The sequence below is a fragment of the Pongo pygmaeus genome, chromosome 6, assembly GCF_028885625.2.
Source record: "Pongo pygmaeus isolate AG05252 chromosome 6, NHGRI_mPonPyg2-v2.0_pri, whole genome shotgun sequence".
NCBI classification, from domain to species: Eukaryota; Metazoa; Chordata; class Mammalia; order Primates; family Hominidae; genus Pongo; species Pongo pygmaeus.
The window spans coordinates 127,512,415-127,529,719 of NC_072379.2; the positions used below are offsets into that span (position 1 = coordinate 127,512,415).

The 17,305-nt window shown below is 45.7% G+C and overlaps 1 protein-coding gene, 1 non-coding gene and 1 pseudogene across 2 annotated transcripts; 1 reads left to right on the forward strand and 2 right to left on the reverse strand.

Annotated features, from left to right (window-relative positions):
* LOC129040505 (putative uncharacterized protein FLJ44672) overlaps nt 1-12,808 on the reverse strand; it is a 35,713-nt pseudogene extending 22,905 nt beyond the window's left edge.
* LOC129041800 (U7 small nuclear RNA) lies at nt 532-593 on the reverse strand. Its single transcript, XR_008503945.1, has one exon. It is a non-coding gene; the product is annotated as a U7 small nuclear RNA (small nuclear RNA).
* Nucleotides 12,006-15,481, forward strand: HILPDA (hypoxia inducible lipid droplet associated). The gene is made up of 2 exons (XM_054495772.2): nt 12,006-13,079; nt 14,258-15,481. The coding sequence occupies exons 1-2, from the start codon at nt 12,485-12,487 to the stop codon at nt 14,512-14,514; spliced, it is 852 nt and encodes a 283-aa protein (XP_054351747.2). The 5' UTR covers nt 12,006-12,484; the 3' UTR covers nt 14,515-15,481.
* Nucleotides 15,482-17,305: the final 1,824 nt, after the last annotated feature.

Here is a 17,305-nt window from a genome sequence, read left to right on the forward strand (position 1 = left end):
TAAAAAAAACTAAAAGCGGCCGGGCGTGGTGGCTCACGCCTGTAATCCCAGCACTTTAGGAGGTCGAGGCAGATGGATCGCTTGAGGTCAGGAGTTCCAGACCAGCCTGGCATGGTGAAACCCCGTCTCTACTAAAAATACAAAAATTGGCTGGCGTCATGGCACTCACCTGGACTCCCAGTTACTCAGGAGGCTGAGGCAGGAGAATTGCTTGAACCCAGGAGGCAGAGGTTGCAGTGAGCTGAGATCATGCCACTGCACTCCAGCCTGGGTGACAGAGTGAGACTCTGTCTCAAAGAAAAATAAAACAAAACAAAAAAACTTAAAGCAAATAGGCAGGGAAATATTTTCGTACAATAACAAGGTCTCAATTTCTTAATATATCAGGAACTTGGGAAATTGATAAGAAAAGCATGAAATCTTCAATAGAAAAATGATAATGCTAAATAAATGCAGAATGAATAAATGAAAGAATAAGTGGGGGATAATAGAGAGATACCTTTCCTGGAATTTAACATGTTAATTTTTTTTAGGGGCTTTCCAGTAAAGACCCAAAGGCCTGCTAGACAAATTCTCAAAGAGCTGTAACACTAACACATTAATTTTGCAAGAGTACATCGGGGATCATATGAAGACAAGGGGACCTCAGGTATGTGAAGGGGGACTTAGAAAATGCAAAGAGCTCAGCTGCAGAGCTGGCTTAAGCCTTTTTCAGATGAACAGGAGGACAGGAAAGGAATTGCTGCATGGCCTGGCAGAACGATCAGATGTCCCAAGTTAGAGAAAGTAGACAGAAAAATCAGGAAGTATACACTGGTGAGCTCCCTGCTTTGGAAGCAGTAATGTGGCTTTGCTGGGAAGCTACCCTTTGAGGAGGAAATCCAACTCTACAGGTAGACAGCAGTCTCCCAACAGCAGAGCTGGGGAGATAGCTGGAGGAGGAGGAGGAGGAGGAGAAGGGAAAGGGCCTACCCGGAGTAAGGCCAGCTCTGTTCCTCCCTGATGGGTGGGTCACAGTGGCCCAGCCTCCGGGACAGGGTTAGGGGAAACCTGGGCTCTGATGACAGCGGCAACTTCTCAGTCCTGTCTGGCACATAAAAATAGCTTTTCCAGGTGATGTGACTCTGGGGCTTAGCCAACTGCAGGCCTGGTTACTGTGCTTGGTTACCGGCCTTTGCCCTGTCTCCAGATCTTGGAATGACTTTGGCTTTACACACTTCCCCCTAGGGGCCTCATAGGTGAAGCCTCATCCTCAGGAGACAACGGTGACTTTTCATAGTGTGCCCCCTTTGTGGGAAGGGTATGCTGACCTTTAGGAGTGCAGGAAGGGCCCTTCCCTCCTTTCTTGGCTTGGGAAGCGTAGGGGAGCTCAGCCAGCCTATATCTACTGTTTCCTGGGTAATTCACTAAGCCAACCAAAGAACCTGAACTTCCTGCAGTAATGAGGCCAACACACAGTCTCAGGTACACAAAACCACCAAGAGTCACATGCCTCTTGACTCAGAGACCTAACCCAGGAGTCTGTGAAAGCCGCACAACCAGGCCCAAGCCCTTGGGGTACCAGGAGTCACATGAACAGCCAGAACATCAACAGGCCTGAGGCCACTGACAGGTGCAAAGTTTCCTAGGGTACACACATTTGCCCTAATATACACACACCTGTCTTGATTTACATACTCAGAGCCCCCTGGGCAGTACACATCCCATGATGCACTGAGCTCCTTATTTTGGGTAGAACCCCCTTTTAGAGCTAGTACCCAGGCTGCTCATTTTCCTTGCTATCAAAGGAGATTCTCCACATCCCTCTATTCTTCCTTCTCCCTGATTTCTCCCTGTTGTGCAGATAGAGAAATGGCAAGGGACAATGGTGATTTTATTCCAGAAGGCTGAGGAACCAAGGCTGCAAAGACTCTATAAAAGCACTTAGTTATAAAATCTAATCGGCTAGAAGGAATGCTTAGAGCCATTATCGAGCTCAGTCAGTTTGTCTTCACGACAAGGATCCTGAGGCTAGAGAAGCAAAGAAGTTTACCCAGTGCCCCAGGCTGGGCAGTGGCTGAGGCTGAATTTGATGATACAGGTGGGATGGGCAGGTTCAGTCTAGCTAGAGAATTTAGTTAGCTCAGGGGTGGGGTTGACTTACTGATTTTTTTTTTTTTTTTTTTTGAGACAGAGTCTCGCTTTGTCACCCAGGCTGGAGTGCAGTGGCGCGACCTCGGCTCACTGCAACCTCTGCCTCCCGGGTTCACGCCATTCTCCTGTCTCAGCCTCCCGAGTAGCTGGGACTACAGGCGTGTGCCACCACACCCAGCTAATTTTTGTATTTTTAGTAGAGATAGGGTTTCACTATGTTGGCCAGGCTGGTCTCAAGCTCCCGACCTCAGGTAATCCACCTGCCTTGGCCTCCCAAAGTGCCGGGATTACAGGCGTGAGCCACCGCACCCAGCCTGGTTTACTGATCTTTAGTGAATGTGAGTGATAAAGATTGGTCCACTGATAACAACTGAGCATCTGGTTTGCACAAGGCACAGACTGAGAAGCAAATATATTTTTAAATCTTAAAACAACCCTCTCAAAGTTACAGGAGATAACTAATTAACAGAGAAGATCGATGAATAAGGATGATGCTTACAATACATTTTTAAAATTTTATTCTGGCCGGGCACAGTGGCTCACACCGGTAATCCCAACACTTTAGGAGGCCAAGGCGGGTGGATCACTTGAGGTCAGGAGTTTGAGTTCAGCCTGGCCAACGTGGCGAAACCCTGTCTCTACTAAAAATATAAAAATCAGCTAGGCATGGTGGCAGGTGCCTGTAATCCCAGCTGCTCAGGAGGCTGAGGCAGGAGAATCACTAGAACCCACGAGGCAGAGGCTGCAGTGAGCCAAGATCACACCACTGCACTCCAGCCTGGGTGACAGAGCAAGGCTCTGTCTCAAAAAAAAAAAATTATTTTGGATTCAGTGGGTACATGTGCAGATTTGTTACATGAGTATATTGCATAATGGGCTTCCAGTGAACCCATCACCCGAACAGTGAACACTGCACTCAGTGAGTAGTTTTTCAAAAGGGACCCCCTTTGGAGTCCCTGGTAAGAACTTTTAAGAATAATACACAAGACGTTCTCTAGACAGAACATGCTTATCAACTGAGAGGTATAAACATCGAACACTGTATCAGCAAGCGATACTCCAACATGCAAAAGAACCCGGGATGGGGGACTGGGGAGGTTTCCAGGATCAAATGGGAGAGCTGGGAGCCTGAGACACCAATAGTTTTAGCTGACTTTCAGTATTTGTCAGGCAAGGGGCTGAGGGGTTCGGTGTGGGTAGGGCTTTGGGCCTTCACCGTTGACAGGAGGGATTCTGACTGGACAGCTTTTTCTCCAGTCCTTTAGCCAAAGGAGGAAGGATCACTGGGAGAAGGAAAAAAGGGTGGGAGTCTCCTCAAAGACCAGTTGTCCTCTACCCCTCATTACCCCCTCTCCTGACAGCAGCCACTGTCCTTCTTGGCTAAGATAAGAGGCAGCAGGAACAGCCCCCTGCCCTGCTCTAGCCGAGTTGGAGCAGAGCCATGGAGTGAGTTGGCTGGCAGCAGAAATGTCTGGGCATCTATGTCTGGGGGAGAGGTGCCAGCTGTCTAGGCAGAGAGAAAGTGTGCCCATGTGCACACACACACGTGTGTAAAGGTAGGGCATGTGTGTGTGAACACATGCAGCAGAGGGAAGAGCAGCTGTTGTAATTGTGAATGACAACAGCACAGACACCAGGAGAACCCCATTGTCTCCCAACCCATAGACTCAGACTCTGCCTCCCTGCCTGGAGCAAGACATCCGTCTCCTCTGGTAGCACCTCGACCATCTACCAGGCAGCAACGGAGCTCATTTGAGGCTTGGCCCTTTTGCAGCTAACCTGGGCTCTCCCATGCTCACAGAGCCCACTGTGACCACCAAGAGAAGGTGACAGCAAGGAGGAAGGCTCCCTCTATGTTCTAACATTCAATGATTTTATGGTTCCATGAAGGAAAGAGAGAGCAACGTGTCAATACACAGATTTATCCTAAACTGCTGGATAGAAATAACTTGGAGAACAGCATAGAATGAGTAAACTCTTAAATACATGTCTCCAGTGAGTTTCCTTTTTGATTCTAATTACCTCCATAAGACAGAGGACTGTCCCCAAGCCTTTATTGAGATGAGAAAGTAGGGATTTCTTCACCCCAAATCTTTCCTAAGGTTTTTTTATTTACATACTTTTTCAAAACATTCACTGAATACTTTTTCTTCTTCTTATAATACATGCTTATAGTAGAAAAATTGAAACTCAAGAAACTATAAAACCTCCATAATCCACCCCATCCTCACTTTACTTCCACAGGCCTCAGATATGCCTGCTATGGGATACCCCATCATGTTAAAATGCACCCACATCTCACATCTGAAGTTACTATGTTGAGTTGAAACTGTCTAGTTGGCCAGGCACGGTGGCTCATGCCTGTAATCCTTGCACTTTGGGAGGCTGAGGCGGGTGGATCACTTGAGGCCAGGAATTCAAAACCAGCCCGGCCAACATGGAGAAACCCCATCTCTACTAAAAATACAAAAAAATTAGCCAGACGTGGTGACAGGCAGCTGTAATCCCAGCTACTCAAGAGGCTGAGGCAGGAGAATTGCTTAAACCTGGGAGGCAGAGGTTGCAGTGAGCTGAGATCATGCCACTGCCCTCCAGCCTGGGCAACAGAGCGAAACTCCATCTCAAAAAAAAAAAAAAAAGAAAGAAAGAAAGAAACTGTCTAGTTAACATATATTTTGCAGATCTTTGATTAAATGTTTATGAATTTTAGTTTTGTCATTTAAAATTTTTTGAAGCCAATATATTTTGTTTTCTGTATCTCAAATATGTTTGAGAGTCCCTGAAAAGTCTATAGGCCCCAGAAACTGTGTTTATTGTGACTAATGAATAAGAGGACCCTGCCCAGTGAAAAATGTTACTATTTAAGAGTAGATATACTGTCAGTCTCTCTCTCTCTTTCTCTCTCTCTATGCATTTATCACGGATAACTTACAGAGCCCATATAGTTTTGAATACTGTTTTTCTCCTATTCTACATTGTTCATCCAGTATTTCGCAGACAGAGCTTGAGAGCAGAGGCCTGCTGTGTCAGTGGGAGTCCCCCATCCACACCACAGCTTCTCAGTGCAGGTTCTAGGACCACACACCTCTTAGGTAGAAAGGCTCTGAGAGAGACAGCTTGTCTCCCTCAGACCTGAGCTTCACAGATGAGGAAACTGAGGCCTGAAGAAGTGACTGGCCCCAGGTGAGTGGTCAGTTAGTACCACAACCAGACTCAGAATTTAGGTTGCTGGCTCAGGTGGGAGGTGAAGCCACTGCTTGCCTTGGGTGCCCTCTGCCCATCTTCCAGGGCCAACTCTCTGTGGGCACCTTCCTCTGGTGCCATACTGCCAGGCCCTCCCACTCCACTCCTGCCTCCCACTAGCTGCTCCAAGCTTTTGACCCAATTTCCCCATCCAAACTCCTGTGTTTGTTTTCCCTTCATTGTCACAATGTTGCTCAAGCTGTAAATTTACAAAATGTTAGTAAATTTTAATTTTTTTCTCTGATCGTAAAAGTAACAGATGCACATGGGAGAAAATAGGAGGAAAAAAGGAGTTCGTTATCATATCACCCAGAGATGATCACTGTAAAAATGCTGTGCAACAAACAGCAATAAATAGAATTAGAAATTGATCAGCTGCTCTGTCATTATTATTATTATTAATTTTTTTAGAGACGGGGTCTTGTCATGTTGCCTAGGCTGGTCTTGAACTCTTGGGCTCAAGCAATGCTCCCACATCAGCTTCCCAAAGTGCTGATATTACGGGCGTCAGCCACCATGCTTGGCGTGTTCCTTTCAGTTATAAAATATCTCAGATACATAAACATGATTCATTCATTCAACAAATATTTGTTGAGCATGTACCACATGGAAGGCACTGTTCTGGGTTTAGGAACATAGTAATTGACACAATAGTCCGAGTCCTTGTTCTCAAGGAGCTACATTCTAGTGGAGGAAGACAGATAATCAACAAATAAATATAAAACAGGTTTGTCAGTGTTGAGTACTATGAAGAAAAAATAAAACAGGGTAAAGGAGAAGAGTAGGTGGTGAGTGTTACTGGACATGAAATGATTGGGAAAGCCTCCCTGAGAAATGACATTTGATCAGGGTTCAGAAGGAAGTGACAGAGTGAGCCAAATATTGAGTGAACATGTTTCAGACACTGAGGACATAATAGTGAATAAAAGTGACATTCCACTCTGGGCCACTGGTCCTCCTCTTCATTGTAGACACCTTGTACTATTTTACCTAATGGCCTGAGGACTGAATTGTACAGGAAGAGAAGGAAGAGGAAGAGCTACCCTTAACATTTTAATTTTTTTTGGCAGGTGCGGTGGCTCATGCCTGTAATCCCAGCACTTTGGGAGGCTGAGGCAGGTGGATCACCTGAGGTCAGGAGTTCGAGACCAGCCTGGCCAACATGGTGAAACCCCAACTCTACTAAAAAAAAAAAGCACAAAAATTAGCTGGGTGTGGTGGCTGGCACCTGTAGTTCAGCTACTCGGGAGGATGAGGCAGGAGAATAGCTTGAACCCGGGAGGTGGAGGTTGCAATGAGCTGAGATCACACCACTGCACTCCAGCCTGGGTGACAGAGTGAGACTGTCTCAAAAAAATAAAAATAAATAATAAATATAAATATATTTATTTATTTAATAAGGTTGGTCTTGAATTCCTGACCTCAACTGATCCACCTGCCTTGGACTACCAAAAGTTCTGGGATTATAGGCATGAGCCACCGCGCCCAACCAACCCTTAACATTTTAATACACAGGCTTAAAAAGTCTAAAATTGGCTGGGCATGGTGGCTTACACCTGTAATCCCAGCACTTTGTGAGGCTGAGGCAGGTGGATCACTTGAGGTCAGGAGTTTGAGACCAGCCTGGCCAACACAGTGAAACCCCGTCTCTACTAAGAATACAAAAATTAGCTGGGCATGGTGGTGGGCGCCTGTAATCCCAGCTACTCGGGAGGCTGAGGCAGGAGAATCACTTGAACCTGGGAGGCGAAGGTTGCAGTGAACCGAGATTGCACCATTGCACTCCAGCCTGGGTGACAAGACCAAGACTCTGTCTCAAAAAAAAAAAAGTCTAACATTAATCAATATTTACTTTCCTCCCAAATAAAAACATATTAAACTTTATCTTTGCTCACTGTTCCCATGTGAAATGTTTACCAATTTTTCAGTTTATCTTGTTATTTTTACTTTTCCAAATCAACCATTATTACTAAAAATAGTTTTGAGTAGTCATAATTTGTTTAAATACATCCATATGTTTTGTAAATATTTCCTTACCATTTTTTCTTGCATTTCCCTATTTCCTTTTGGGTTCAGTTTTCTTGTGTCTTAGGTTCATTCTTCAGTAGTTTCCACAGTAAGGTCCTATGGCAGCTAACTCTGTTTTTGTTTGTCATCTGAAGATGTCTTCAACTTGCCCTCCTTTAAAAAAAATAATAACTTTATTCAGATATAGTTCACATATCAAAATCCACCATTTTAAAGTATACAATTCAATGGTTAAGTATATTCATAGACTTGTATAACTGTCAGCACTGCCTAATTTTAGAACATTTCATCACCAGCCCACACACCAAAAAAAAACCACCCTGTACCCACTAGCAGTCATTCCCCAGTCCCCTCTCCTCCAGCCCTTGGCAACCACTGACCTACTTTCTGTCTCTGTAGATTTGCTTTTTTTTTTTTTTTTGAGACAGTCTTGCTCTGTTGTCCAGGCTGGAGTGCAGTGGTGTGATCTCGACTCACTGCAACCTCTGCCTCCTGGGTTCAAGCGATTTTCCTGTCTCAGCCTCCCAAGTAGGTGGGACTACAGGTCAGCACCATCATGCCCGGCTAATTTTTGTATTTTTAGTAGAGACAGGGTTTCACCATGTTGGCCAGGCTGGTCTCAAACTCCTGACTTCCAGTGATCTGCCCACCTTGGTCTCTGTGCTGGGATCCTCAAAGTGCTGGGCTTACAGGTGGGAGCCACTACGCCCAGCCCTGGATTTGCCTATTTTGACATTTCATATAAATGGAATCATATGATATGTGCCCTTTTGTTTCTGGTTTCTTTCACTTAGCATAATGTGTTCAAGGTGCATCCATATTATAGCATGTGTCAATACTCCATTTTTTATGGCTGAATAATACTCCATTGTATCACATTTTGTTTATCCTTTAGCCAGTTGATGGACATTTGGGTTGTTTCTACTTTTTTGGCTATTATGAATAATGCTGCTATGAACATTTGTGTATAAGCGTTTGTGTGTGAACATACATCTTCAGTTCACTTGGGTATATATTTAGGAATGAAATTGCTGGATCATACAGTAACTCTATGTTTAACTTTCTGAGGAACCATTCTAAAGCAGGTGCACTATTTTACATTCTAAGAGCAATGTATGAGGGTTCTGTTTTCTCTACATTTTCATCAACATTTGTTCTTTTCTGGGTTTTTTTGCTTGTTTGTGTTATAGCCATCCTAGTGAGTGTGAGTGTCTCATTGTAATCTATTTTTTATGTTCATTTTAACATAAACGTAGCATACTGCCCACATACTATATACCCTTTTCATTTAACAATATATTGTGGAGATCTTGTTGATATGTACAGAACTTACTCTCTTTTTTCTGGCTTTATGGTAATTCAATGTCTGAATGCACCATCTTTTATTTAACCAGTTCTCTATTGATGGGCTGTTTTTTCCAGTCTTTCACTATCACTAACAGTGCTGCAACAACTACCTTTACACACTCCATTCTCTACACGTGGAAGGATAAATCCTAAAAGTGGAATTCTGGGCTAAAGGGCATGTGTATGCTTTTATTTTTATAGATATTGCCAAATGGTACTCAGTGGTCTTTTTTAGCACCTCAATGGTTTTGAGGTGTCTAAAAAACAAGTAGGGGTCAGGGAAACAATTATTGACAAATTGATTTCCATACTGAATGTACCAGTTTATACTTACCAGAAATGTAAGTACCTGTTATTTAAATGAACACTGGATGATAAGATCAAATTTGTGACAATACTTGTGTTCTTAGTATGGTACTCCTGTGTGGGTTGACTTCAGAATCACTTCTTTTTAGGGGCTTTGGGGGAAGGGCAGCTTATAAAAAGCTTTCCTTGGTTGCAGCTCCAAGGAGGAGGTAGAGCCTGAAAAGGGCCTTCTCTTGCGGCCCTTATCTACCTTTCCTTGGTGAAACAATGGGTACTCACTGAAGATGCTGGGTAAAATACTCATTCATTTATTCCTTCAGTCAACAAATATTTATCAAAAGCCTCCTATTTGGTGCTAGCTGCTGGAGATGGAATGGAAACAAAATCAGACCAAACACTCCTTTCACTGACATTTTCAGGCTTTTGAAGGGACACAGACATTAATACAACTAAGGGTAAAGTAACACACTGGGAAAGAAATGTCTATCATGCCACTGGAGCCTGGAACAGGTTCCGAGGGTCAGCAAGGGTGACCAGAGGAAATATGTTTGAATTGAGATATGAAAGATGAGTAAAAGACTAGGTGAAGAAAGTCTCTTCCTCCTCTGGAGGAAAAAGCATAGTTAACAAATAAAGAAGGCTGGGTACGGTGGCTCACACCTGTAATCCCAGCACTTTGTGAGGCTGAGGCAGGTGGATCACTTGAGGTCAGGAGTTTAAGACCAGTCAGGGCAGCATAGACAGACCCCATCTCTACAAAAAAAAAAAAAAAAAAGAAAGAAAGAAAGAAAAGAAAGAAAGGAAAGAAAGGGAAGAAAGGGAGAAAGAAAGAAAAGAAAGAAAGAAAGAAAGAAAAAGAAAGAAAGAAAAGAAAAGAAAAGAATTAGCTGGGTGTGCTGGTGGCAAAGAAAGAAAAAAGAAAGAATTAGCTGGGTGTGGTGGTGTGTACCTGTAGTCCCAGCTACTTAGGAGGCTGAGGTGGTAGGATAGCTTGAGCCCACAAAGTCAAAGCTGCAGTGAGCAGTGATCGTGCCACTGTACTCCAGCCTGGAAAACAAAGTGAGACCCTTTCTCAACAACAACAACAAATAAAGAAGAGAGGCAATAAAACCTACCTCATAGCATCGTTAGAAAAATTAAATAATACATGTAATGCATTTAGCAAAATGTTCAGCACATATCAGTTACTTGAAGAATGATTATTTTGTTTCCACTCTTTCTTCTTTTTTTTTTTTTTTGACATGGAGTTTCCCTCTTGTTGCCCAGGCTGGAGTGCAATGGCCTGATCACAGCTCAGTGCAACCTCTGCCTGCCAGGTTCAGGTGATTCTCCTGCCTCGGCCTCCCAAGTAGTTGGGATTAAAGGCATGTGCCACCATGCCTGGCTAATTTTGTATTTTTAGTAGAGATGGTGTTTCTCCATGTTGGTCAGGCTGGTCTCGAACTCCTGACCTCAGGTGATCTGCCCGCCTCAGCCTCTCAAAGTGCTGGGATTACAGGCGTGAGTCATCACGCCCAGCAATCCGAGTTCCCCAAGCAAAACATTACCACCCTAGTTATGTACTTACTTCTAAACTCTACCCCACACTGCCTTGGGTTGTTAGTTATCTTATTCAGGTCTTGTTTTACTCAACCAGGTAACAAGCTTATTTAGAACAAGAATCTGGCTTTATACTTTTTAGCAAAATAATAGCTACTATTTGTTGAGCATATATGACATACTCTTTATAGGCATTATTTCCAACCCTCACAACAACCCTGTTTTACAGATTATTTTCCTCATTTTACAGATAAGGAAACTAAAGTTCAAAGGTGTCAGTTAGCCTGGCCAAGGTGTTGAAGGCAGGACGAAATCCTGATGCAGGTAGCTACATTTGTAGCTGACAGATGGTAAAGCATAGAGCTGCCCTCACCCAAACCCTTCTTATTTCCAACTGGCATGACCTTTAGACAGTGGCAGGGAATATGGGGAGAAAGAATTGTTGGAGAGGTGCCCATCCCTTCTTCCAGCTGTGTGAAGTATAAATTTAGAACTCAAACTAAGTAGAACTCAAATGGTCATTGTAGAATTCCTGCATTCATTCAGCAAGCCTAGGCTGCTAATGAGCAAAACTCACTGGGAGTTTTGTAGTTGATGATACAGATAATGTTAACACTCATGGAATGTTTTTTATGTGCCAGGCATTGTTCTAAGTGCTTTATATGGATTAAGTCATTTAATATCAGATTAAGACTGTTATGATCTCACAGAACAGCTGAGGAAACCGAACTACAAGAAGGTTAAAGGGTTCGCCCAAGGCCTTCACCTGGCAAAGTAATGGCGTTTGGATCTGGCAGTGATTTCGCAGCTTGAGACCTATTTAATAACAGTGTGAGAGAAGGGTCACACAGTCAAGCAAAAAAACAGACGAAACTCTGGTATAGCGAAGGACCAAAAGTTCTGCGGGCTGAGCAGGAAAGTTGGTTCCAAATGTCTGCCTGCCTGCCAGCAGGTCTCCAGCCCCAACCTTCCGCTTTCCCGGCTTCCCCACCCCCTCATTCCCGACAGACCACAACCAGCCAGCCAGGAAAGGAGGGGAAAGGTCGCAGTGGGGATGGCTCCTCCCTTACCGTCTTACAGCCCTTCTTCAGCAGAGCCCGCCGAGCTCGCTGAGATGTGGAAAGTCACAGGGTTCTTTCCTATCCGGCACGGGCACTTGACCCGGGTACACAGAACGGCCAGTTCTAAAGCCACCAGCGGCCTTCCCTTCCACAGCGTGTACACCCCTTCCCGCGGGTCCTCCCCATTCCCAGTGTCTCTCCGGGACTCTACTTTCTGAGATCCCCCGTTGCGTGCTCTCAAGACAGACCGCAGAGTCTTGGCTGGGTGGGTGGGGGGAGGGGTGATTAGTAAGGCAGCCCAGCCCCCAAATCTGGACATAAGGCTGGTCTGTGACCTCCTGGCTCTTTAGTTCAAGCCGAAAGCGCCCTTAAAAATCATCTAGCGGCCGGGCGCGGTGGCTCACGCCTGTAGCCCCAGCACTTTGGGAGACAGAAGTGGGAGGATGGCTTGAGATCAGGAGTTCGAGACCAGCCTGGGCAACATAGCGAGACTCTATTTAAAAAAAAAGAAGAAGAAAAAGAAAGAAAGAAAACAAAAGAAAGAAATCATCTAGTGGCCAATGTCTTCATTATAGATGAGAAAACTGAGGCCCATTTAAATACCAAGTGACTTGCCCATATGCAGTTAGGATCCCACACCAGGGCCAGGAGTATTTCACGTTTTCTTAAACGACACGACAAACTCTCATAGAAAGCAGAGCTTGCAGAGCTTAATGTGGTGCACAAGGGCCTCACCACTCCAGAGATACCGATGGCAACTGAAACTCGGGATTTGGAATCTTGGTACCGCTATGAAGTGAAACAAAACCAGCTCTTCAGTCCTTGAAATGAAGAAAATAACGAGTGGGATAGAGGTCTGGTGCCCTCTGACAATTTACTGCTTGCCGAAATCTCTGGGGAAGAACCCACCCTCCACGGCGGGGCTTCACGGACACGAAAGCCGTCGGTGTTTTTCACCTACTGGGGAGGAGGGATATGTGCTCTCTGACTCCTTCAAATGTTTCCTAAGGCAGAGATGGCAGTCGAGATTAATACACACGCTTCGTCTCACTCCAGAACACAATGACTCAAAACCGCACGACGTGTACTTTTGGAAACAGCTCCGCGGGAGAGCACCCGGGACAATCCCCAAACCCCGTTGCCCGCGGGGTGGGGCCGCGGACGTGCGTCACGTCGTGTGCGCCCCGGGCGTGCGTGCGGCCTGCAGTACGCGTGCGCGTGCCCTCCGGGGGCGTGCTCGCGGCTATAAGGGGCGGAGGCTGGGTGGCCTTGCTCCGCGCTCTGCGGCCGACGGCGCTTTTGTCTCCTGTGAGTTTTGTGGCGGGAAGCTTCTGCGCTGGTGCTTAGTAACCGACTTTCCTCCCGACACCTGGACGACCTGCTCTTACAGCCGGCGATCCACTCCCGGCTCTTCCCCCGGAGGTGAGCGGCCCTGTGGGCTTCCCCGGCTCCCCACTCCCATCGCCAGAGTGCTCGCCGCGCTAGCAGCCTCGCGTTCCAGGGCTGGGGGTGCGCCGCCAGGATCCTCTCTCCTCGCCCACGCCCCATCTGGGGTCCCCATTCAGCCGTCAGCCCTGTTTTGTCCCAAGGTGGTCCTAACTAGGATCCACGTGGCCCATCCCACGCCCACAGGTGCTGAGTTAGGCATCCCTGCCATGCCCTCCCAAAGCACCTTCACGATCTCCTTCCTGTCCCAACACTTAGCGTGTTACGTGGTAACTACCCTTTGTCTGTAAGGTTTGCCATGTGGCCCTAGTATCTTCCAGGGTACCTAACACATTGCAGATATTCATGGTATGTTTGTTAAATAAATGAACTTGATAGATTTGACCCTCATAGAGTTATTTGGACTTGCAAAAAGTTTGTAGTTAACTCCAATCTGTGATGTGGGAGAGACTTCCACGCAGTTTGCTTTCTCTAGGGCATGTTCTTATATTTCCCATTACCCACCACCCACCCCCCTGCAAAAGGACTGGGCCTATTTCAGGAAGGTGACTGATACCTGCACTGTAGCACAGGGGTTGTGCATTGTGCCTTGTAGGAACAAAATTTTCAGTAAAGTAAATGTTTGTTTGTTTTTGAGACGGAGTTTTGCTTTTGTTGCCGAGGCTGGAGTGCAATGGCGCCATCTTGGCTCAGTGCAACCTCTGCCTCCCGGGTTCAAGCAATTCTGCCTCAGCCTCCCGAGTACCTGGGATTACAGGCATGTGCCACTACGCCCGGCTAATTTTTGTATTTGTAGTAGAGACAGGGTTTCACCATGTTGATCAGGCTGGTCTCGAACTCCTGACCTCAGGTGATCCACCCGCCTCGGCCTCCCAGAGCATTGGGATTACAGGTATGAGCCACCGCGCCTGGCCTAAGAAAGTTAAAAGTTTTAAGAAGTGTTCTTGAATTAGTCCAAGAAGCAAGACTGGCTCCGCAGCCATGAAGTTTGCAATGTAAAATATTCTTGGAGAGTTGCTGTGCAACTCCCTGGTCCCTGTGTCCCTCACTGGCTAAGCCTCTCCTTCAGCCCCGTGAGAGGACAGAAGAGTCAGGGCTGGATGCATGCATGTCCCCTAAAGGCTATAGATTCATCCTTTCCTCTTTTTCCTCAGGGTCCAGAGGCCTTTCAGAAGAAGGCAGCTCTGTTTCTCTGCAGAGGAGTAGGGTCCTTTCAGCCATGAAGCATGTGTTGAACCTCTACCTGTTAGGTGTGGTGCTGACCCTACTCTCCATCTTCGTTAGAGTGATGGAGTCCCTAGAGGGCTTACTAGAGAGCCCATCACCTGGGACCTCCTGGACCACCAGAAGCCAACTAACCAACACAGAGCCCACCAAGGGCCTTCCAGACCATCCATCCAGAGGCATGTGATAAGATCTCCTTCCGTACTGGCCATATTTTGGAACACTGACCTACCCATGTCCAAATGGGAGTCCCATTCCTAGCAGACAAGCTGAGCACCAGTGTAACCAGAGAACTATTACTAGGCCTTGAAGAATCTGTCTAACTGGATGTTCATTGCCTGGGCAAGGCCTGTTTAGGCCGGTCGCGGTGGCTCATGCCTGTAATCCTAGCACTTTGGGAGGCTGAGGTGGGTGGATCACCTGAGGTCAGGAGTTCAAGACCAGCCTCGCCAACATGGCAAAACCCCATATCTACTAAAAATACAAAAGTTAGCTGGGCGTGGTGGCAGAGGCCTGTAATCCCAGCTACTTGGGAGGCTGAGGCAGGAGAATTGCTTGAACCCGGGGATGGAGGTTGCAGTGAGCCGAGCTTGCACTGCTGTACCCAGCCTGGGCCACAGAGCAAGACTCCATCTCAAAAAAAAAAAAAAAAAGAAAAAGAAAAAGCCTGTTTAATGCACAGGTGTGAGTGGATTGCTTATGGCTATGAGATAGGTTGATCTCGCCCTTACCCCAGGGTCTGGTGTATGCTGTGCTTTCCTCAGCAGTTTGTCTCTGACATCTCTTAGATGTCCCAACTTCAGCTGTTGGGAGATGGTGATGTTTTCAACCCTACTTCCTAAACATCTGTCTGGGGTTCCTTTAGTCTTGAATGTCTTATGCTCAATTATTTGGTGTTCAGCCTCTCTTCCACGAGAGCTCCTCCATGTTTGGATAGCAGTTGAAGAGGTGTGTGGGTGGGCTGTTGGGAGGGAGAGGATGGAGTGTTCAGTGCCCATTTCTCATTTTACATTTTAAAGTCCTTCCTCCAACATAGTGTGTATTGGTCTGAAGGGGGTGATGGGATGCCAAAGCCTGCTCAAGTTATGGACATTGTGGCCACCATGTGGCTTAAATGATATTTTCTAATTAATAAAGTGGAATATATATTTCTACTGTGTGTCATGTTGACTTCTGCTCTTGAAATTCGTGGTAGGGAGGGTCTTAATTTCTAGACCTGAGGTTTAATTTTAGCATCTCAATACTTGGGAGCAGGAAAGTGCTTAAATCACTTTGTTTAAAACATAGTATCAGTAGACTTCTGAATTTGGAGGCAGAGGCAGTTGGGTCTGCCATGTATCAACCAGTTATGTGAGCCTAGGCCACGATTATTGCAGGCCTGACATGACTAGATCTGTAAAGAAGAAGAAAAATGATCACCACTTCCAGCCCCTCTCCTTGAGTCTCTGGGCCAAAGAGGACTATCATTCCAGGAAGCTGTGGTTTTTTTCTTTTGTACTCTTCAGTGTGTTTTACTTACCCACCAAAAAGGTTGCTTAATTCAGATTGTTCTCAAAGTCAGTTGGTAAAGTGTCCACACCACACAGATGATTATATCTGCTCTCCCAGATCTAAGCAACTTGGCCTTTACTCAAAAGTTGGAGGGTTTTTTTTCTTGTATCCATCACTCTTGTACTCCCTGTCCCACGTACTATTGTATTCACTCCTTTGCCCTTCACAATATATTTATTTACACTCCCATCTGGGCATGTGCATCATTTTATTAACTTGATTGACTTTTGCTAAAGCGCAGCAATGGAGTACAGTGTCTTCTGTTAAGCCAGTTTTGCTTCCTGAGTGTTCTTAAAGTGTCACTACCCTAGAAGCCTGTGGGTTAAGCATCACTTTCATTTATTGCACAGTGGTTGTCACTAGTGTTATTTGTCAAGGATTTCCAGTTTCCCACCTTCCGGGTACATGGTAAATTGGTCCCCTTGTGGCTGGCAGGGTTTATATGACTGTTACTTTGTTAGCAGAGTACTACTCTCAAAAATCTATTTGGCTTTTTCTCTGGTTTCAGAGTTTCATGTGCCAGTAGTTACCCTCTTCTAGTCATACTTCTTATATTTGATATATTTTCTCATGCCTCTAATTTGGGGTATTTTTGAACCTTCAATTGGAGAGCCTGCACCTTAAGTCTCTCCTCCAAGTGGCTTAGTTTAATTGAAGTGATCTGTGTGCCACCACCCCCTTGTGGTTGGATGGGGCCATGTCATTAGTTCTGGCTAATGAGCTGTGAGTGGTAGTGGCTTGCGTTAATTCTACGTGAGAGCATTTCAGTGCTGGAGAAACTTGCGAGGCCTTCTTTTTCCCTCTGCGCAGTGACCAGCAATGCTTCCTATGGAACTGTTCATTAGTGTAGGTCCTGGAATGAGGATGCCGTGGTGCAGGGCCCTTAATCTGTCCAATCTGACTGTGATGTGGGAGAGACTTCTAGACAGGTTGCTTTCTCTAGGGCACGTTCTTATATTTCCCATTACCCCCCACCCCCTGCAAAAGGACTAGGCCTGTTTCAGGAAGATGACTGATACCTGCACTGTAGCACAGGAATTGTGCTACTGATATCTGGGGGTTTTGTTAACTGAAGTGTAACTTAGCTTATCCTGACTGGTGCGTTGTGTACAGCACCTATTGGATGCCAGGCATCAGCTAATACCTCATCGCTACCTGCCTCAAATGTACACAAGGTATTGGGAGGAAAGCATGTGAACAAATAATGTGTCATGGTTTTATGATAGAAATACATATACAGGATAGTGGGTACATAAAGTTATTTGTAGGCTGGAGGGGGATGTTCAGGAAAAGCTTCTTAGAGGATCTCAACCACTACCTGTCCCAAAATGTACACGAGGTAGTTGGGGGAAAGCATGTGAACAAATAATGTGTCATGGTTTTGTGATAGAAATATGTATACAGGACAGTGAGTACATAAAGTTATT

Excerpts from the sequence above, each read along its gene's own strand:
- HILPDA (XM_054495772.2), top strand. The coding sequence starts at position 12,485 with ATGAAGAAAATAACGAGTGGGATAGAGGTCTGGTGCCCTCTGACAATT. Across the intron at positions 13,080-14,257 it reads TCCCGGCTCTTCCCCCGGAG|GGTCCAGAGGCCTTTCAGAA; the intron begins GTGAGCGGCCCT and ends CTTTTTCCTCAG.